The 23,165-nt window shown below is 39.9% G+C and overlaps 1 protein-coding gene across 18 annotated transcripts in view; it reads left to right on the forward strand.

Moving 5' to 3' along the window:
• Positions 1-23,165, forward strand: part of LOC122354128 (band 4.1-like protein 1) — a 150,167-nt gene that overhangs the window by 123,316 nt on the left and 3,686 nt on the right. For 8 of the 18 annotated variants that reach the window (XM_043252168.1, XM_043252174.1, XM_043252175.1 and 5 more), the window contains 5 exons: positions 24-137; positions 229-1,776; positions 8,577-8,627; positions 9,329-9,661; positions 16,581-16,703. In XM_043252168.1, the coding sequence (XP_043108103.1) occupies positions 24-137; positions 229-1,776; positions 8,577-8,627; positions 9,329-9,661; positions 16,581-16,703 (2,169 nt within the window). The remainder of the gene's footprint in view (positions 1-23; positions 138-228; positions 1,777-8,576; positions 8,628-9,328; positions 9,662-16,580; positions 16,704-23,165) is intronic. The other 10 variants (XM_043252163.1, XM_043252166.1, XM_043252164.1 and 7 more) reach the window with 10 other exon arrangements.

Here is a 23,165-nt window from a genome sequence, read left to right on the forward strand (position 1 = left end):
TTTATCCTCTTATTTCTTTTTTGATTTTCTTGGAGCTGCCCATCTATCAGGGGGCTGTTGGTGCAGGGGTAGAGGAACCTGACAACAGCCTCTCTGTGGAGGGCTTCATCCAGAAGACTCTAGTAACTTCAAATGAGGTTACTTTGACATATTTACAATTCACTAATGGTTAATAATTTTATGAAAAGTTAAATTACTAACAATTTTAATTTATATGATTAAATATAGGGCTGTGAAGAATGGGTGTTGCTCGACTATGAAATGGAGGAGGAAGGAAAGTACAAAGCTAGTACACCTCCACCTTTTCTGGTCACTATTCCCATTCCAAAGGAGGAGACAAAAAAACTTCAGGAAATTACCAAGATGAAGCACGTTGACCTAATGAGAAAGGACAGTGATGAAACACAATTGCACATGAAGACTGCATCCTCAAAAATATCACAAATGGACAAGTTGTGTGAATCTAAAGAAAATATCATCACAGGTTCTCATGAAAGATCAAAAAAAGAGCCTACACCACTTGCTGAGCCTAACAACAACATTGCAATTACAGATATCATGGAGGAGAGTTATCAACATAAAGTCAGAAGGGAAAAAAGACCTCAAAGCTTAAACCTGGGGAAATTGAGGGACTTTGTTTATGAGACAGACAAAGGTTCAAACATCACACACGATAGTGTAGAGTCTGATGAGGACAACAATACTGAACTTATAAAGCAGATTGTGATCAGTTATCCTGAAAATTACAGCACAACAACAGACACATGGGCATCATCCATGGCTGAAAAGCTTAATCAGCCAGCCACAAATACATGTGCTGCAAAACCGCTTAAAGAAAACACAGAGTTTGACAGAGTAATAGGAAAAGACTTGCAGATTTCCAATCTGGGAGCAAGTAAGATGCATGAAAATTCACATGATTCAGGAAAGACTGGTAATGCAAGAAAGTTAGAATGTCAAGAGCAGCTATCCAGCGAAGTGAAGATTATGAACACGGAAGGCAAACAAGAAAACCAAGGTTTATTCAGTGGCCCTGGCAAAGATGAGCAGAAAAGTGCAAAGACTGATATCAGATTTGAAGTCATGAAAGTCATCATGATTGACAATAGTGAAAATGAAGTGAAATCTGCCAAAGCAAAGAAAGAAACTGAAGATTTGGATCTTGAAAGGAAGATAAGCAATTTTGAACTGGAAGACTCTGCAGAAATCCCACTTGCCATGGAGCTGAGAAAAACTAGCCAGAGAGATACTGGACAAGTGAAAACAAATATGACAAGAATTGTTCCATTAAAACCTGAGAGAGTGAGGAGCCAAGGCTGCAGCGATGACCTAGATATTGGACATGGCAGTGAACTAGTGAAAATAAATTTTAAAAGATACAGTATGAATGAGTCATTTGTGAGACACTTTGACCCCTGTAAAGCAGCTGAGAGCAAGGACACTAACTATTTCCATGCAAACTGCACCTCAAAAAAGGACATCTGTGTGTGCTCAGAGCATCAAGCAATAAAGATTCTTGAGAGCTCACCAAAAGAAGAGGGTATAAGTAATGAAGACACTACAAACAATATCAGCAGAATAGTCCACAGAGATCTTCTGCATACTGATGAACGAATTTCAGAACTTCACTTATCCAGACAGACGGTTCACCAAAAAAATGCCCCTCCAACACCTCCAGTCAAAACAAAGAAAGCAAGAGAATCAGGTTTCTTTCTGCGCAATAGTCTCATTTTCAGCAAAGACCCAACTCTTGAGGCCAACAAAAAGAATCTTCTGGTAATTAACATGGCATCTTAGTTATTGGACAAACTTACTGCATAAACTTAAGATTGATTCACACATTCACTGTTTACCTTTTTATAATTTAAATATACCGTTGTTTACAGTACATGTAAAATCATACTTTTTACTTACTCATAAAGAGAGAGGTTAGAGAAGCCTACAATTGAACCATTAATGAGTAGTTCCCCTTCAGGATCTTAAGCTGCATTGAATGCTTTGGGAATGCCAAAAATTGTAGGCGGGGTGACAAAGAAAACAGAGAGCTTAAAAGCATCTGCAGAGATACAATGCCTGCTTCTGTCATTCAGCGAAGCTCTCTGTGTGTCAGTTCAAATAAACTGCAAGTCAAAATCATAAATTTTTTGAAGATCTCCTCAGTGGATGATTAAACAACAAATAATCTGCAGCTTCACTTACCAGTAGGGGTGGCATGATGGTCTGTGAACCGTCATATAATTATTTTTTAATTTAATATTAAAATCTGAACAACTAAAAAAAAAAGACATTCTTATGTTAAATTTTTTCAAAGAAAAAGAAAAATTCTGCCTAATTTTAATTAAGGCACAGTTAAATGAGTAAACAAGTGGAATATTCCATTTCCACATGTTGGCAGTAGTAAACGCCCCTCTCCACTGATTGGTCAGCCATACATTACAACATAATAGGTGTGTTTGAATTGAAGCGGTGCTCCAGTGACTGATGGGTGTATGATATCAAAGTACAGAGAGAGTGTTTGACAGATGATGGTTCCATATGCTCATTATAATCTATAACATGGTCAACAAGACGAGAAGTGGATGCATTTGCAGATCTTTTTTCAAAAACTTGGTCAAAACACTGGCAGGTTCAGATAACTGGCATACAAGGAATACAAAGGGCAAGACAGAAGAATAATCAGGTAAACAGACATTTACATGTGTTGATCGAAGTTGAATGTGATCTAAGGGATGAAACAAAGAGAGATAATGCGAGATGAAATCATGACATAATGGTTCTCATGGCACTTTGATGTCATACATTGATTGGTCGCTGCAGTGCAGTGCAAGATTTCAGAGATTAATACATATTTTTTTGCTCAAAACTGACTGTTGCCTAATGAAGATATTTTAAATAAACTGACACATAAATGTATGAGACAGAAAGTAGAAGATTACTGTCACCATGGGCCCCTATAGGGAGAGGGTAGCGGGTGGTCCAAAAAATGGATCTAAGATCCAGACTAAGGATTTTTTTAGCCAATTAGTCATTCATAAAATAAATTCATTTATTTTAAATTTATTAATATAATAACCATACCAAGACATCTTTTAATAGGATTCTGCATTTAGGTGTAGGCTATTATAGCGCCGACTCTCCACCTCCATGTAGTCTAATTTACATTTACAAATTTTCCTGCCCTTTTTTTTTGCTTTAAGACATGTGTTCCACAAACACAGTTACAGCAGACAGAAATAAATCTAGCGTTAAAAAGTCAAAGGTCAAGAGCCCAACTAAAGCAAACGCTGATCTTCACAATGGTGAGGTCAAACAAAACTTTTTGTAGATATACAGTATGACAGGAATAAAGTCAGACTATAATGAAGCTGTTCATGCTGTTTGTGGAATTGTTTAATAAAATTTCAGTTGATTTCTTCTAAGGCTGTGGCTGAAGTCAGTTGTAGTTGCTATTTTCTTCAGCAGCTGTTCATCATTGGCTGAATTCAGTCAATAGTCTTCATTCTCTCTGTAAGGTTGTCTATATTAGTAAACACATGTAGAAAATAGTGAATGAGGGTGTGTGATTGGCCTGCAGCCGACACTGACAGATAAAGTCAGATGAAGTTTTAATGTTTTAATGTAAATTCTTTTTCCACAATCTTTTGCAGGCAGCTTAATGCTTGTGCATGAGCATGGGGGCAGGGGGCAATAATAATAAAATAACAGTGTGTTTAGAAGTGGCTTATTGAAACACTAGTGTGCAAACTCTTCTCCTACCACATGCCAAGATAAAAGCAATATCAGCATTATTGTTTCTTTTTGCAAATTTTGTTTGTGATAAAAATAACAACAGCCTGTGTTTTCATCACTTATTTTAGCTATGAATTGCTGTATAAATATGCAGTTATATTACAGGTAATTGGCATGAATTATACTTGTGATGGAGTGGTGGTAGAGCACCCTTGGCACAAGGGAACTTTTTAAAAAATCTCACTCCTCTCCTCTAGGCTTCTGTCTTCTGTCTTCTGTCTCATAATACATTTATGTGTAAGTTTATTTAAAATATATTTATTAGACCACAACAGAGTGAGGTTTGAGCAAAAGACTTTGTATATTAATATAATCTAGCACACTGACTTTCTGTCTTCACTGCATGGATTGAGTCACATGAACCACGATCACAAAACCCAGACACTGGCTATCAAACCATCACCCCGTGGTGATGGTTTGATAGCATAAAAATTATCGCACATCCTGAAGATCAAGATTTTACCTGCCTGGTTTCCTTTGTTGTTCCTTTGTCCAAAAAATTCTCTCTATCCTCTCTATCCTGATGATGCATACTGAGTATCTGATCTTTTTTTAGTTTTGTTTACCATTGGCATGTATAGCTAGAACTGCAGTATTGGCACTAATAGCATTAAAATTATCACACATACTGAAGGCAGACATCAAGATTTTGCTTACCTAATCCTGTGGCATAAATGTAACTGGGTGCACTTTTTAACCATACATGAAATACATACCAACAAGTATATATCACAGCAGTTTCCTAAAGGAATGAACACTAGAGACAGTAAAACTCTGACACCTTGTTTTCCTTTTCACATAAATTTACACATAAGTTTTGATGAATAAATCATCATTTTGCACGGTTATTTAAAGAATATAATTTCATAACTTTATATCCTTGGGTTTTCATAGGTGGGAGGTTCATTTGGTCACTCATAGTGCAGAGGTGAAGAGCTCCAGTTCGAATCCTGTGTAACTATGGTTTGACAAAACAGTTCAAATCTATATAAACAAAATTATGAAATGGTTTGGTTGCACAAATATAAGAAATTAACTAATTAAGGAAAATGTATATAAATAATTACAATTAATTGCAATTATCAGCTGCCAGTAGTAACTGTGTGGCAGAATTACATTGCTATTCACAAATCTGTTCGCTGAGAGAACATTCATTGTAAATTCATAAAAAACGAAATGGATATTTTCATGGCCAAGTTTTTAGCAAGGATCTAAATCATAAAGCAAGGCAGTCTTGGAATGAAAGTCTTGCACTCACATTCTTCCAGCTTGAAGGGTAATCCAAAGATGTCCTGATTCATGATGACTGAGAGTTTCATCCCTGGTAGAAAGTGAAAAGAGCTAAGAGGGATATGGAAAGTCAAGACCGTGAGGTCTGGCACCAAGACATAAGGTTTGCAAGTCTCCTCAGTTTCCCACATATCAAAAATCCCTTCGCAATTTAGCATCCCCAATGTCTTGAGATCATGGTCACCGAGTTTGGTGGCTATGGTTTGTAAGGCAACAGAGTATATCAAATTCCACAGCATAGGCTTTTTAAAATAACTCTAAATAGCAGACTTCCTGTTGGGTGGAGCAAAAAAGTTACAGACTTTCAGGTTTTCAGCACAGTGTGTAGATCTATATGTGTACTGGGTTTCATATAAATACGTCCAATTATGTGTGAACTATACTGCAAAATGTTTGAATTTTTTTCCAGGGGGCGCTGTACATTATTATTTTCATTTTTAGTCAAAATAGTAATAATAATAATCCTTAGAAAACAAGAGAGCCCTGTGCCATTGGCTCAGGCCCTAATAAAATAATCTAAAAGTTGAATTTAAAGTATCAGGAAGAGTTAGGGTAGGTGTATAGAGGGATTTAATATCCCAATAAGAATTAATATCCATTTAATCATTTGAATTAAAGTTATAATTTATGTTATTATTGCGTTTTTTATAACGTACTAAAATACTGAGGTGCAGATAATTGTCACTTGGACAGGCACATTAATTTTAGATTAACTTGTTTAAAACAGTGCTTTTTTAAAAACAGAGATACATTTTATTAGTTTCCACCATTTAACAAAATATAGATCTAGGAGGTTATGTCATGGCAACTTGTCTGGTTATTTGTGTTGATTTTATTTAATTCTGATAAATGATGTGTATTCATCTGGCTGGAGAAGTTAAATTTTTTTATTAAGGGTTCGGATATAGGCACCCTTTCTCCACCCTCCCTATCTAAAAGCAGCAAACTTTTGGGATTCATTTCTCATGTTAGATCACAGAGTAATACCTCTCTTCTTTTTTGGAAGGAGTTTGATGTGGTCATTAGGGGATGCTAATGAGCGTTGCTTCTTGTGGAAATGTCTGCCAAATGTGTCTCATCGGGTCCTGCACAATGTAGAAAGAGGCTACTGGATGCTGCTCTGGCTCCTCTGTGACTCCAGAACATCCGTATACTTGGTTGATTTTTTTATCTCAATCATTGCAAATTGCAATTCAGATTCGAGATGTAATTGTTGCCCACATGAAAGAGCTGGATGGCAGCTACCTTTCAGCCTGCTGTACATGGGACCCCTATAGTGGTGGTGCAAGTCCAAGGGGTTTTTCTAAAGGGGAAATCTACTTTACATGATTTACACAAGGGCCAGTGCTGGGATCACCTTGTCATTGTGTAATGTTAACTTGGTGATTTTACATGATCTGTGGCCAGGGGCTTCATATATAAAATGTTGTGCATAAACGCGCATGTGCCTCTCTTTTAGGTGTGAAATCTATAAATTGAAAATAAAAGATTTCAGCTTCCTGTAATGACTTGTAAACGATTCCTAATTAATATCATTAACATATCAAATATCACCAATCATCAAAATTTAGAGCAATACGCTACAGGAACAGCTTACATTTTCAAAAACTTGCAATTCATGAGTTCACACTTACATATAATTAAATTGAGAAAAGGTTATGTGTATTTGGCATGCTGTCCAGAGAGAGGGACCTCTGAGCCCGAGCTCATGTTTGGCCCAAGCTCTAGTGTTACCCCCAAGTGTTTCTCAGCGTAGGGGTAGAACGAGCAAGGGCATACTTGATTTTTATAGAAGATTACTTGTATGCTGAGTCCCTGTCTGACCTGAGACTCAAATCTGCAACCTTTGGGTTACAAGTCAGACCCTCTAACCAATAGGCCACGGCTGAAGAAGAAGAAGAAGAAGAAGAAGCAGAAGAAGATCGCTATGTGCTGGTGCACAGAGTACAACACAGAGTAGGTCTCTTATATCAACCACCCGGGAAGTCTGCATTTGCACCCCTTTTATAAGTAGATGCACTAGAACCTTGTGGGACCTCCTTTCAGTCACTGCAAGTGCTGTTAGGTCACCATTTGCTATGAAGAGTTTTCTCCACTAGGACAACATCTGTGTAATCAGTATTTGAGTGGTAGGTTCTAGGTGGACCTCCTTACAAGATATCCAATGTGTGGAGAGTGTTATTAGATATCCTCTCAGTTTAGAAAGTTGTTATGCTGATGCCTCCACTCCAACAGATTGACCGTTTTTGCAAGTGTTGTGAGGTCTCCTCTTGCTACAGAGTTTTTGAGGGTCCACCCTGAGGTTGTGGATATCAGCTAGACATAGACATGGCTGAGGCTTTGTCTGTATTTCTCGTTTTGGAACTGCACTTGTAGGGCACAGCTCATATGTTCTGGTCTCTCAACTGAGGTTCCTGAGACCATTCTTCAATGGTTCAGTGCTGGAATTCTTGCAGGTACAGTTCTCACTGTTCCCGAAGTGTAGCAGCCTTCGGGTCTTCCTGTTGGGTGCCTCTATGCAGGACTTTTGTAATTCTGCAGGTTGGTACACTCACATTTGTGATATTCTATGACCTTCATATGCCAATGCTGGCATGCCACTCCTGGCTATTTTCTCGAATTGCACTTCCACACTAGGCAGGGATTTGACAGTCTGGCAGCATGATCTTGTTCCCAAAGTGTTCAATGCAGCTGGAGTTGCTGAAGGGGAAAAGCCAGAGGGCACTCTCTTGTAGAAAATACAAAAAAAGCTGAATAAAAAAACATTTTATGCTTTATTCCTTTAAAAAAAATTAATAAAAGTGTAGTGTATTAGAAATATATAGGAAATAAATATTACAGAATACAAACTAATGGTAATTGTTTAGCAGTGTACTTTTTATATAGTCAATTAAAAGCTTACATAAATAAGCATTAAAAAAATGTCCCCCTCACTTTTGTAATGATGACATGCCCTTGATGATGGATCAAATATGCAAAAATATTATATTTTGCATAGGAAATTACTATTAGTATTTAAATCCTACCATTGTAATTAGAATGTATGTGGTACTGCAATACAATGTGTGTGAAGGTAATTATTGCAATATATAAACAGGTTGCACATGGCATTTGCCTTCAGATTTGTTAATTATCATGCAGTGTAAGCTTTAAAAAATTTTTATGACCAGTAATATTTTAAATACACTTAATAAGGTTATATATTTGCTTAGTCATTTTACAACATGTTGTCACTATGAGCAGCTTGCAACTCCGACTCCAGTCTCTCAGTAGCATGGGCCATAAACCTATTCTCACCACTTCAGGCGTGTCCCTAGGTGATTTAATGTTTTCCTTGAAGGGGAATCACATTTTAAGAACTAAAGAATTTTATAGTCACTTTAAATGCTTGTGTGTGTTTAGGTTGCATTGTATGCCTTGTTTTCTGCTGTATTTCTTTGATAACACTTTACGTTTAGACTGCTTCTCTTCTTTCTTGCTCTGCTTTTCCTTTGTAGGAGCCTTTGTCCACTGCTTCTACTTCTGAAGACCCACAATATGATGTTAAGGTGTCTCATTCCACACTGTTTGCATGTTCTTACATGTTTTTTTTTTCTTACAAAAGGCTTAACTTTCTACTTTCTAATTAGCTTTTTTTAAACACCAAAATAACAATATTAAAGCATGATTTTGAATACTTTTTAATTGTTTTAAGTTACAGTTTAGTTTACCTGCTCAATGAGTGTTCAGGAGGATTAGAAAATTACAATGACTTCTGACAGTAGTTGTCTGTGCAATCTTTAAAAATATGTCCTAATTTAAAGGCATACATGCAAATTGTCTTTGGTCAATTCATTCTATTGTTCCTAAAAACTAGGCATGTGCCATTATTTAGCAATATGGTAGCTTATTTTGCTTTAATGAACATGCAATGGATTATTTTCATGGGCACCTTTAATACCATTAATAATTCTAGATGCTTTATTATGCTACTTTAATTTTGGCACTTATGAAATGGTGTTTCTCATTTGTTTACATTATATTCTACATTTTATTGTGTATTGTGTATTTAAATGCTTGTGGTTATTTTTTTATTTGGTTATGTTCTTTTTTTAGTAACCTGTTTTAACTGGATCATTACACTGGATCATTTCATTCAAGCATGATCAATTGCTCAAAATAACACTCATGATTTCTCCATATCTCCATTATTATGGTTTGTTTCATTATGTGATGTAGAAAAACACTACCCCTTTTCTTTACTCAACAGCAGCAATCTCACTTTGCCCAGGAAGACTATAATTGTGAGTTTGCTGGCTTGAAGGACACCTACCTGGCTGTCGAAAGGAAATGTTCGAATATGAGCTCCACTTCAAGCCTGGAAGCCGAGGTGGATTTTGCTGTCATAATGGACTTACACAGTGATGTGAAGGAATTTTCTAGAGGCATGACTGAGCTGGTTGACAAGGACAAAGTAGAGCTAAGCAAGGAAAGTTTTGACAACACTGCCAGGTCTCACTCCACCTGTCACATAAATTTGCAAGATGTATCACCTGGAAGAGAACATCTCCTTGAAGCTCATGGTCACCAAGATATAGAACCTGTAAGGACGAGTTTGTATTCCATAAACAGGTCAAGAGAGAAAGAGATGCAGAATTGTGACATTTATTACATAATTTAAAGTGCATTATTATTTTGCTAATTGTGTCTTTTATTTCATTGAATATCCTGAATATCATGGAAACATATTTGAATTTGTAACTTTTAATTATTTTCATTTTACTTCATTGTGCTTAATATTATTTGTAACAAGGACGCTGAGGCCAAGATAGAATCCATATGCAGAAGTTTATTAGAGGGCAAGACAATAGACATAAGGCGGGCAGATAGTCAGTAACATACAGGCAGTCCAATCCTTTGACAAGTTCAAGGGCAGTTCAAGAGGCATGATCAGTAGACAGGCAGTGAGTCGATATCGAGCCATCAATCCAATCAAACAATAGACAGAATCTTTGAGACGTGAAACAGGTAAACAGGCAACGATCAAACACTAGAATGGCAATCAGAAGATAAAAGAGAATGCTTGGTAAGGCAGTCAGAGTTGCAATACTTTGCGACTAGCACATGGAGGGCCTTTGGTTATGAAGCCCTCAGAAAGGAAGTAACCCAAGAAGAAACAGAGGGACTGAGCTCAGCTAGTACTTAGGCGAGGGCTCCCTCTGTTGGTCAGGCATTACAGAATTCCCCCCTCTAGGAGCGACTCCTGGAGCTCTACGTGGTTGTCCCTGTGGTTGTCCTTATGGTTGTAGAGCTATGTGGAATCCTTCGATAAGAGATGAGTCCAGAATGCTCCTGGCGGCTACCCAGGAGCTCTCCTCAGGTCTATAGCCCTCCCAATTCAAGAGATATTAAATCTGACCCTCTCTTCGCCTTGAGTCCAGCAATTCCTTCACCTGGTAGGTGGGAGCCCCCTCAATGTCCAGTGGTTTCCTCCATGTTCCCAAGTTACGGGAGCGAGAATAATGGATGGTGAGAGGATGGATTCAGGATGAAGGTAATTAGACTGCCAATCGTAGCATCTCGACAGGGCATCAGCTTTCCTGTTCACTTTTAATGTACTCTAGGTTTCGATGGTCTGTGATTACTTGGAATCGGTGGACTGCCCCCTCAAGCTAGTGTCGCCATTCTTCAATTGCCGCTTTCATCGACAGGACCTCCTTGTTGCCTACATCATAGTTATTCTCACTGGGTGTGAGTTTTCTGGAGAAGAATGCACAAGGGTGGAGTTTACCTGATGGGTCAGATCTTTGGGAGAGGACGGCTCCGATGCCACAGTCTGACGCATCGACCTCTACGATGAATGGGGAATTCGGGTGAGGATGTTTGAGAATGGGGGCTGACATGAAGTGACATGAAGGCTTGACTGGCTTCTGGTGTCCATTGCAGCTTGGTGGGTTTCCTTCTTAGAAGCGAGGTAAGGGGGGTTGCTACTAGACTATAGTTTATGATAAATCTCTGATTTGCAAAACCCAAGAATCATTGAAGCTCTTTGATGGTTATGAGTTGGGGCCATTCAGTCACGGCAGTGACTTTAAGTTCGTCCATCTTAACTCCATTATGACTGATCTGGTACCCCAGGAAGGACGTTTGGGTGTAATGAAACTCAGTTCTCTGCCTTCACATACAGTTGGTTCTCCAAGAGTTTGGATTCTCATGTGTTGAATATGTTCGGCTCTTGGTTTGGAGAAAATCAGAATGTCGTCAATGTAGGCAATGATGAATTGATTAAGAATATCTTTGAAAATTTCATTAATGAAAAACAGCTGGAAGCTGTCAGCTGGTGAGCCCATATGGCATCACCTGATATTCGTAGTGCCCTCTTATGGTGAGAAAGGCGGTTTTCCACTCATCGCCCTCTTTGATCCTGATGAGGTTGCATGCACTTCTCAGGTCTAACTTGGTGTAAATTGTAGCCTCCGTAACTGTTCCAGGGCAGATGGGACTAATGGAAGTTGATACCTGAATTTCTTGGTGGCATTGTTGAGTCCACAGTAATTAATGCAGGGTCTTAATCCTCCATCCTTTTTCTCTACAAAGAAGAAGCCTGCTGTGGCTGGGTGCGGTAGAAGGGCGGATAAACCCGGACTTGAGGGCCTCTGATATATTCCTCCATGACAAGACTCGTCTCTTTGTGAGAAGAGATAAACCTTACTCTTTGGTGGCATGGCATGGCATTGGCGAGTAACTAAATTGCGCAGTCTACGGGTCGATGAGGGGGATGTTTTGTGGCTTTGACTTTGCTGAAATCTTCCAGAAAATCATAATAACAAGAAGGGATGTGAACTATTTGATCGGTCTCTGGCATTTCAACACTGGTCATGCATGGTAGGGGCTACCAATAGTAGTTTACCAAGTTGCCAGGAAATAATTGGATCATGAGCAGACAACCAGGGAAATCCGAGAATTATTTTGTGCTTGGAGGAGTCAACTACATAGAGGGATATGGACTCTTGATAGAAAAGACCCACTTGGAGGATGAGAGTTTGCTGTCAATCAGGTTCAAAGCAGCTCCCAAATCTATCATGGCTGTTAGGCCAAGAGATAGTGAGTTAGTTTTCAACATTACGGGCAGAGTGAAGGTTTTATTGATAAGGAGTGAAAATTTTTCTAGATTTACCTGGGGTGCAGGTTTTTTGAGTGGGCATCTGAGACTTTGATGTCCCATGGCCCCACAGTAGAAACATAGACGGTTAACTTACCACCTCTCTCTTTACCCTTCAGATAGCCTCGAACAACCCAGTTGCATAATTTTTGGTTTTGAAATGTGGGCATGGGTGCTGCCGGTTGATACTGCTCGTGCTTCGTGGTTCTAGTTTTGGGTGTTTGCCTCATGATATTGTTGATCTTTGTGGTTAGGGTGACAAAGTCAGAAAATGGTAGTTCCTATCCTCTACATGTTGGTTCAGTTTGATAAACTTTTGAAAAACACTGCTTTAAAAGTAACATCATTCCATCCGCTTTGTGCTGCTAGCGTCCTGAACTCAATGGCAAAATCAGCGGCTGACCTCTTTCCCTGGGAAAGTTGTAAATGTTGGGTCGAAAATATCCTTCCCCCCTGCAGGATATTCGAACACATTATGAAGTAGTTGGAGAAAATAGTAGAGGGAAAATCTTAATTTGGGATCTGAATCCCAGGCCTCTGCAGCCTAATCAATAGCTTTGCCTGTTAGTAGCGTCATTAGGACTGCACATCTCTTTTCCTCTAATTTACTTTCTTGGTGCTCAAGATAAAATTTAACTTGCCGGATGAACCCTTTGCACTGATCAGCGGTGCCATCAAATTTATTAGGAAGTGCAAAGCTCACCGTTGTAGTTGAAGTCAGAGGGAGTGAGCAAATGAAGTGTCTCAGGTGATCATTAACGGACTGTAACTTAGTGAGTTGTTCATGATAATTCTTTAGCATCTCACTTAAGCAATTGGCACCTGCAGGTTGGAAACCTCCGCTGGATTCATGGTAGGCAAAGTATTCTGTAATGAGGACGCTGAAGACAAGGTAGAATCCATATGCAGAAGTTTATTAGAGGGCAAGACAATAGACATAAACAATAAGGTGGGCAGATAGTCAGTAACATACAGGCAGTCGAATCCATCGACAAATTCAAGGGCAGTTCGGGCATAGTCAGTGAGTCGATATCAAGTTAGCAATCAAATCAGGTAAACAATACAGGTAGACAGAAACCGAGAGATGTGAGACAGGAAAACAGGCAACGATCATACACTAGAATGGCAATCAGAAAATATGTGAGAAACATTTGGTAAGACAGTCAGAGTGGCAATACTTCACAACTAGCACATAAAGGGCTTTTGGTTATAAGGCCCTCAGACAGGAAGTAACCAAAGAAGCAGCAGAGGGGCTAAATTTGAATTTAGGGACCCTTAGAGTATAAGACCTGCAAACACTCTCAAAGGTGCTCAGCTCAAATATGTGAACAAACACATGATCTCCAACCCCTCTTGAAAGTGCCCACAAGAAAACCATACTTAGATGATTAATTTGTGTGTCCATTTGTAATTTAATTTCTTCATGATTTGTGAAAGTAATGAGGTCCTCGTACTCTCTGTATGAAAAAACAGAACAATAATAGGCTTAAGGTTGAACTAATCAGTACTAATCAATATTACAGTTTATAGTAATATTATTATTATTTATATAATGATATCATTACAGACATTTCAATCTGTTACATTTTTCAAAAACAAATACGTAAATAAAACATACTCTTAACTCAAACAAAAATACTAAATAATTCTGTTGTCTATAGCTAACTGTGCATTACATTATTTAATGCACAATGGAGGCTAAGTATGTCTCATTTTGCACATAACGATTGTTCCCCAAAAGGGAACGAGATTATATGTCCCCTCTAAGGAAAACTTTGGGGAAAAAGAATCTTATTGTCTGAAGCATTTGTAAAACAATGCCAGTCCTTTAGGTCCACATGGCCGTGACTTCATAGGTGTATTCACTAGGTGTGTTAGAAGGCCATGATGTTGGCCAGGGTGCTGAGAGAACTCTGTTTTTTTAAGACATCCTGGGATTTTTAATGACCACAAACCACATCTAAAGGACATTGCTTTTTACAGTATAGTGTCCCTATCACTATACTGGAGAGCTAGGACCCACAAATACCACAAGATGAATTCCTGATGGATGCAGTCTTGGCATCAGCTCAAGGAGACCATTACTTAAAAAACCCACAAGGGGGAGCAGTCTCCAAGTGAACACATCTAACCTCAAATAGCAGATTATCAGAAGACGACTTCAGTAATTACCTGAGAGAGCTTGTGTCAAAGGAAAATGTCTCAAGGTTACGTATGTAACCATGGTTCCTCGAAGGTACAAGATGCCGCGTGATACGCCTCATACACCTCAAGCTTGACCATGCTCTGAATAGTATGTGTAATCAGTCCCAAAGGATGGGCGAGCCGTGACAATGGCACTATGTGGAACAAGATGCCTATGCCCCCAGACTTGCAAATCCCTGCCTAGTGTGTGTACCTGCACAGCTAGATGAGAGAAAGAAGAGCCCGAAGCTGAGTGCACCATGGAGGAAACGTGTCACCAGCGGGTCCGAGAGGGGACCTCAGTTGAGAGACCGGAAGCTATGGGCACAGTTTCCACAGTTCCGGGCAAGGGTGCATTAAGGTGCCCCCTGCCTGTGAGAGGAGGTCCTTCCTGACTTGAATCTCCCATGGAGAGCCGTCTAGGAAGGCCCCTAGGTCAGAGAACCATACTTGGCCCGGCCAGAACAAGTAGTAGACTGACTGCGTCCTGGTGCACTCTCTCCAGAACTCTGAGGAGCAGAGCAATCGGGGAAAGGTGTACTGACGAAGCATTGGTATACTTTGCCCCCGAAAGCGAACCTCAGGAACTTCCTGTGAGAAGGATGGATAGACACGTGAAGTATGACAAAACCAGTCCTCAGACTTTATTTGAGACACGCCCTGTTTGACAGTGAGCATCCTGAACTTCATCACTTCACTGAGCGGTTCAGGAGCCTGAGATCTAAAATAGGCCTCAGCCCACCATCCGTCTCTGAACCTACGAAGTACCAGCTTTAGAACCCGAATTTTGATGGCCTCCTTCCTCCAGAGAGTATCTACTTCACGCACAAGCTGTTTCTCCCCTTAGGAAGAAACGTGTGATAGCAGCAGCAGTGTCCAATGCGATCCTCGCCACCTTGCCTCAACAACAGCAGGAGAGAACTGCGAGCAGAAAGGAGGGGTCAGAAGTGCAACTAGCCCCTTTGAGAGCCGACAGCATGAGCTCCGTTCCCCACGTTGCTCATAATGAAAACCTGCTTGTGCACAAAATCACTAAATCTGGTGAAAAGGGAAGAGGATAGGAGATCACCATTCTCATTCCCTTCATCAAATCTTACCGCAATACCCCGAGCACAGCCACCGCATCTATCCAGCATGAGGAATGCCGGTAAAGACTCTTCAAGCAGACAACACCTAGACTGCATGCATACCCATCCATAAAGTAGTTCTGAAGAGGAACAGTACAGACACAAATGCTGCCAGCTCTCGCTTATAAATCGTAATTAGGAAGACCGCATTACCAAAAGACTGACATGCACCCACAGAGCGCATCGCTGAATGACAAAAAGCTGAAGCCGGCCTGCGCTCCGCGAGCTTATATGCATCTTGTCCAATGACGTCATCCTCCCATGACATCTTGTCCATCCTTTGGACTGATTATACATACTAATCAGAGCATGGTCATGCTGGACGCGTTCCCCATAGCGTCAAAGACACGGCTCGAGTTCCTGAAAAGGAACCAACCCAGTCATAGATATCAGACTAAAATATAGTTGCAAAGCAAACCAAGCTTGAGCTGCAGCATAACGTTCCATATACAGCTACCCTCTAAGCAGAGACTTCAAGTCCTCAAGAGGGGGAACAGTCTACTTAGCCCAAATTTACTAAACCCATGGAAAGAGCATGTCCTTTTCCACTCCAGGTGACTGAAACAACCTGGGAGAGGAAGCTTGCAAACTTCTCTCCACAACTGACCTGAATATAGCTCCACCCATCATCTCACAATTATGCATACTCAAAGCTAAAAATTACTTGGTGCTCACATGCCACTATTATAGCAATCGTTGCAAGCTAATATAAATGTGTTGTGGCAATGACCCATGGTGCAAACGCTTTGTCACACATCCCTTGTGAATAGGAATAAGCACAAGTAGCGTGTTATCATTGCAACTCTCAATAAGTACTCAACAAGACAAAACGCATTATATGAAATTATGCATGTGTAGATCATTGCCTTTAAATCTGTTTTCCGTATAATTTTGTGTTCAGCAAAATAGATTTTACTTAATATTACTATTTGTTATATTATTGTTTGATGGGTTGTTGGATTATGTGATATTATTTTTTGTAAGTACTCAGCAAACATACTGTATACCCGACATACTAATGTGACTATTTTTCTTTTTTTATTCATCAGCCCCCAGTTGCCAAGAAAGACCCTAGTGCAGTGAATGCAGCCCAGATGTTGAGAAAAGGAGCGGTTAAAATGGTACTGCATTCTAATGGCTCTGAGGCTCCTGTCAAAGACATCTCTGATCATGTAAGAATATAACAACGTCATTCCTAAAGTTAAAGTTAATAAAAGTTTAGATTAACAGTGTTGTGGAAAAGCATGATTTTTTGCAATTTATACACAATATTTATGATGCAACAATACATGATTAAAATGAAGGGTTACATAGGTAATTTAGTTCTGTGTTCACCTCACAGTATGGATCAGCCTTGCTAAGGTCAGGAGCTATCAGGAGACAGTATATCAAATTAACCACACTACGCTTACAGTCACTCTTTTGCCCACTAGTGACAAGTACTCCTGAGTGACCACACTGGAGTGCTAACTGTGTGCTAAATTCATTCAGAGAACTAGGTTTTCTACATAACCCTTTATTCTATTTTATCTCTGTCAACACACCACAGTGTGGGTCTACTCTGTACCAGATGAGGTCAGTAGTGATAGAACCCAAGCATGGCAATAAAAGAAACTAATTCATGGCAATAAAACACAAATAAACAAGTTTTTAGCACCTTGATATTGTCTACATAAGGCAGATCACGTCTTCTCTGCTGCTACTGTTGTAGCAACGTCCAATTCGGCAAATGTCATAGATCATGACCAACCAGATTTCTGCACATACATCCTTCAGAGAGGCACAATTAAACAGTGCCTAGGAGGCAGCTACTCCTCTTGTAGAGTGGGCCACCACTACTTTAGAAGGAGGCATCTCTATTTGGTGATAGGCTATTTCTGTCAGCCTGACCATTTTGCCAGCCTCTGCTTTGACAGAGTACCCATAACAGACAAACAGCTAATCGATATGCCTTATCTGTTGTGTGCAATAAATGTATCTTCTCAGTGCCCTGACTGGGCAAATTAGATGCATTCTGGATGCTTCTGTTGAATTGTGAGGAGGTGGATAGAAGGGTTCTAGCACCATGGATATAACTTTTGGCAGAAAGGGGGGGTTTAGAAGAAGTGGAATAGATTAGCTGCCTCTCACTCAACCTCTTAAGGCCACATGCCCTCCAAAGCATTTTTAGCCAGCTGAGAGTGCAGCGTTTTTGTAGTTGCTATGATATAGAATATCTGCTAAAGTAATGGCAGATGCATTGCACATTAAATGTTTAGAGAAACATTATATTTCATAGCAATATTATAGTCCAGCAATTTGATCTGCTAAAGCAGGGGTGTCCAAAGTTTGGCCTGCATTTGAAATGTGGCCCTGTGGACAATGTTCAAATGGCCCGCAGCTTGTCTAATAAAATATATTATACGTGCCCCCCCAAGCATAATTAACAAAATATGCAGTTCACAATGTCAACACAAGAGGATGACAGCAATAAATTTTAAACCAAATACTGCAATGAAACATGAATGATAACAATTTAATCATGTATATGCGGAACAGCTCTACTTGTGTGAAACTTGCTGCACAGACCACAGTGCAAGGCAAGCTCAGAACAAATGCCTTTAATCACTGACAGATCTTGATTATGAGAGACCACTAAATAGCACTCAACTGGATCCAGTGAGAAGTCTTTGAGTTTGGAGCCAATGGCTCTGATACAAACCACAAATTTTGCGGTGATATGAGATGGTTTAAGCAGATGAAACAGCACTTGCTTTCTTTCTCAACAGCCCCGACATGAAAAATAGGAGAAATTAGTGCAATAATATAATAATAATAACACATAATAATATATATATGGCAATTGAATGTAATGAATGAAAGAAAGGACAGTATATTTTTGTTATAAGCCGTTTTGCGCTTTTTTATTTCTACAAATGAAATATCCTTGACATATCATGATGTCTGCATTTACATGTGTAACCAACTCAATGAATTGCTTAAATAAATGACTCAATGACTCACCCATTAAAAGAGTAATTTGCTGCCACCTACTGGTGTTATTACTTTCATATTTTAAAGCAGCTTTATCTTTGTATTTTTTCCAACATTTCATAATTGTATATATATATATAAGAAAACAAAAACTGATTTAACATTAATTATTCTCATGCTACATTTCATCTTATTAAACTGTCTTTGAAAATGCATCAAATGATTAATAAAATGTAAGAATTCCATATAAAAGACGAGGCATGCATTTAATACAGTTAGGGAACAATTGAATTTAAATATGCAAAACAATAAAAATACATGGAAATACATTTAACTGTAGTAATCTAAAATATAATTTCTTAACAAAATTGTGGCAGTTGAAAATGCTGAGTGAATTTTGAAAACCACTAGTCATGGGTCAGCAAAAAAGTTGATGTCGAGTTAAATATATACAGCACTGTGTGTATATATTGTAATGGGATGAAGAAACACATGACAAGGAGAACTCAAAATAAAAGCTCCAGAGGGTAACCTCCTGGACTGCTGCTCCATAGAAGCAAATTGACCAATCATCTAGGTAACAGGCAATATGTGCAATATGTATGCCCTGGCAATGAAAAGAAAATTCGACCAGTCTTTAACCATTCAAATGGTTTTAAAAAAAAAATCACCACCATATGACCAATTAACCAATTAATCCTAGCACTTACTTTACTTACTTACTTTACTCTCACTGCAATACTACAAAGACTCTGTGAACAACAACTGTTTCTCAAAGCAGAAAAATGCAGTCTTCATCTTCCCAAGGTCCAATTCCTTGGCTACAACATTGACTCCAGAGGAGACCAAATGGATAAGGGAAAGGTGGAAGCAGTGACCTCCTGACCAGAACCTAGCTCAGTGAAAGAGCTCCAAAGATTCCTTGGGTTTGCCAATTTCTATCGTTGATTTATTAATAAGTACAGTATCATTACCAGCCCTTTGACTTCTCTCTTGAAAGGTAAGGTCTCTGTCATGGACTCCAGCAGTAACCCAGACATTTAACCTTTTAAAAAAGGCTTTCACGGAAGCACCTATTTTAGTTCATACTGACCCTGAACTTCCTTTTGTCGAAGTCGATGCATCCACTACTGGGGTAAGAGCCATTCTTTCACAGCAGCAGGGGAAACCAGCGCAACTCCATCCATGCACATTCTTCTCAAGGAAACTCAGTTCAGCGGAGAAGAACTATGATATCGAAAAGAATTATTAGCAATAAAACTGGCTTTGGAGAAATGGAGGCACTGGCTTTGATGGAGCAATACATCATTTTGTAGTGTGGACGGACCACAAGAACCAGTACCTGAAGGAGGCTAAGAGGTTAAATCCCCAACAGGCGAGATGGGCTCTATTCTTTACTCATTTCAATTTCACGATCTCGTACAGACCTGGACACAAGAAAGCCAATGCCTTATCTTGCATCCACACAAAGGATGAGGAGACAATACTCCCTGGAAAACTTTTTTTTTGGGTTTGTAAACCCTATTCAGTGGGTCTCTCCCCCTGTCACTTCTGAGCTAGCCCCCAAGATTCCTACAGAGTGTCCTCTAGGTAAACAATTTGTACCCCAAAAACAATAGACACAACTCATCCACTCCACACCTTCATCTTTAGGCACTGGTCTCGCAGGGGCCAACAATACTCTAACTGCTACAAGACCGCTTCTGGTGGCCTGAGATGGCCAGGGATGTGAGAAGGTACGTGACTTGATGTAGGGATTGTGCGATGTCCAAGTCTCAGCAACATTTAGCAGTTGGAAAACTGTGCCCACTTCCAATCAATCAATCAATCATTTTATTTATATAGCGCTTTTAACAACACAGGTTGCATCAAAGCACTGTAATCCCGGTCACATCTAGGAATAGACTTAATCATGGACCTGCCAGCCTCAGAAGGTACCCACCCGTACTAGAGACTGCTGAACTTCTGTTAAAACAAGTTTTCAGGTTATTTGGACTTCCGGAGGACATTGTTTCAGATCATGGACCTCAGTTCATCTTAAACCTCAGGAATGTACAGGTGATGGGGCAGCGAGGGGGAACGCAGGGACCTGGCTTGAGTGTCTCGTGGCCGGTCCGAAGCGAGGTCTGAGTGTGTGCAACTCTTACCTCTGTTCCCGCAGAAGTGAGGTGGGTAGTCCATTGGTTCGTCCTCCCAGTCTTCCTACTGCTGCATGTTAGCCAAAGAGGAGAGTGAGTGTGGTGCAGAACTGGCCCGCTCAACTCCCCGTCCTCCCTGGGGACCCAGAGATAGAGGAAACTGCTCTTGTCAAGGTTTTGTTTAGCACTGACCATGAGGTCAGCAGTGAAACAAAGATTCTCCACCCGGCCCTCCTCAGGGGGAGGGAGTGATGCGTTCACCATCTCCTGAAGAGCAGCTCCTTCTATCCCTGAGTCACCCGTCTCAGGGCCTCTTGCACCTGTGGTTTCCTCCAGGTTTGGCAGGAGCCTGGACAGGCTGGCCGGCTGCCCTGCTGCCTGCTCCACGGCACTGCCTAGATGGGGGCTGCTGCGTTGGCTGCATGGTTGTGGGGGCAGGGGGCACCCTCAGTGACGAGCTCAGTAAAAATTTATTTTCCACCACAGTTACATTACTCACTGAATTTATCTGCTGACAAGATAGTTTGACTACTAATGTGAATATTTAATTATAGCCCCAGAAACACTTAACAACAATAACATGGTAATAAAATCTTGCCATGTTCACTAAACAAAAATCTAAACTGTGTAAAACTTTGTAAAACGTAAAAAATACAAATAATCAAAACTACATTTTGCTACCCAACTGGATACAGTATATGTGCTGATCCAAGAAACCATGCATTAGTTGCAATTCTGCCTTCCTTTCCGGCTGCAATCAAGGCATGTTTCTCAGGAAATCTAATGGCTTTATTTTCATATTATTTATAAATTAATGTCAGTTCCAGGCCAGAGGGAGCACCTGACCATGCAGCAAGGATCTAATTTTAACTCTGCTACCAAGGTGAGCCTGTGAAAAGCTGTGAAAGTTTCATGTCATGGCAAGATTGAGCAGAGCAACAAGACACAAGGTAGTTATACTGCATCAACAAGGTCTCTCCCAGACAAAGATTTCAAAGCAGACTGGGGTTTCAACAGCACCCCATTATGTCACAGCTGTCTAATGAGCCAAGTCATAACAATTGATCTTCAGGAGTCAAGTCAAGTCACAGTTGATCATCATGATATTATCTGCCTGCCTTGACCCTCGCTTGATTCTGGTTACGATTCTGTTTTTGCCTTTGACACCCCTGTTATTGTTGTCGATCTCCTGCATGTCTGATCCTTTTTATTAAAGAGCTAGCAAATTAATCCAACCGTCTCTGACTCCTCATTACACAAAATACATGGTTGTAAAACAGGCAGACACAACAGCACCCCATTATGTCAAAACTGACACAGTGAACCAAGTCATAACAGCTGATCTTCAGAAGTCAAGTCAAGTTACAGTTCATTGTCATGAGTCAAGTCAAATCACATCTGCTTGTCATGAGTCCATTTCCACCCAACTGCCCTTTCAGAATCATGTCTCATCTCTGCCAATCTTCCAGAGTTTTGTCACCTCACAGCTGATCATCTAAAGCCTCATCACTGCCTGTCTGTTGCACCCAGATCTTCAAGGTCAGTTTTTCAGTGTCCCAGTCTGTTATCCAATGTAAGGGATTCACCGCTTGTGTTAGCACATGTAGCTGGTATTCCTAAGTCTGTGCTCTCAGTCCTTCCTGTTCCTTAACTTACCTCATCTGTAACGCATCCCTTAATGGGAATTACTTTATGGTGTATTTATGCTGCAATATACCACCAATAAAATCCTCTAGAGACGGTGGCAGCCACTGTGATGTCTCCAGAAGTGGTAGAAGATGATGCATAGTTTAGTGGTGCATACTGCCGTGTTCACCAAGGCAATGATGCTTGCTGCAGCTTCTCCAGAGTTGGCAACACATGCTGCAGAACCTGCAAAAAAGAGAGCCTGCTTCAGAGCTTCTTGCATGGTTGTGGCGCCCAGAAATTCACTTTCAGCCTGTCATGTCACGGTTTTAGGAATTGTAGTGGACTTATCATATATCTTATGTGTAATTATGAAAAATATATACATTTCTAATGATACAAATAATATATATTTTTATATATTATATGATTATTTTACATCTATACATGAATGCTGTGTTTTTAGAGATATGAATATTTTGGACCTAATTATCACTAAATTCCTCAACTATACTATTAGCTTGCATGTGAAATATATATATATTTATGGAAAAAATATTTAAAAAATGGCCTAAATTATTTTAAATTGTTTCTGGATGTTGACCTGGATGTTGGGCTTAGAAGTTTGCCATCTGCTGGTTAGAGATAAGCCTAAGGGGGTTACAGTTTGAGAAATAATTTCTGTTTACCTGGAAAGGGTCATAGAGAGGCATTAATTTTACTTTACAAGAAGGCAGTATGTGAGCTCCTGTCCTGTCACATCAAAGGAGGTCGACTATGATCACTCTGCTGGTCTAGTCACAGCTGTCTGTGAACCTTTAGTCTGCTCTAACATGGCTATGGAAGCTGTCAATGATCTCTTGTCCTTTCCTGTCCCAGCCAAAGAAGCCATCTGCA

The sequence above is a fragment of the Puntigrus tetrazona genome, chromosome 11 (assembly GCF_018831695.1).
Source record: "Puntigrus tetrazona isolate hp1 chromosome 11, ASM1883169v1, whole genome shotgun sequence".
NCBI lineage: Eukaryota > Metazoa > Chordata > Actinopteri > Cypriniformes > Cyprinidae > Puntigrus > Puntigrus tetrazona.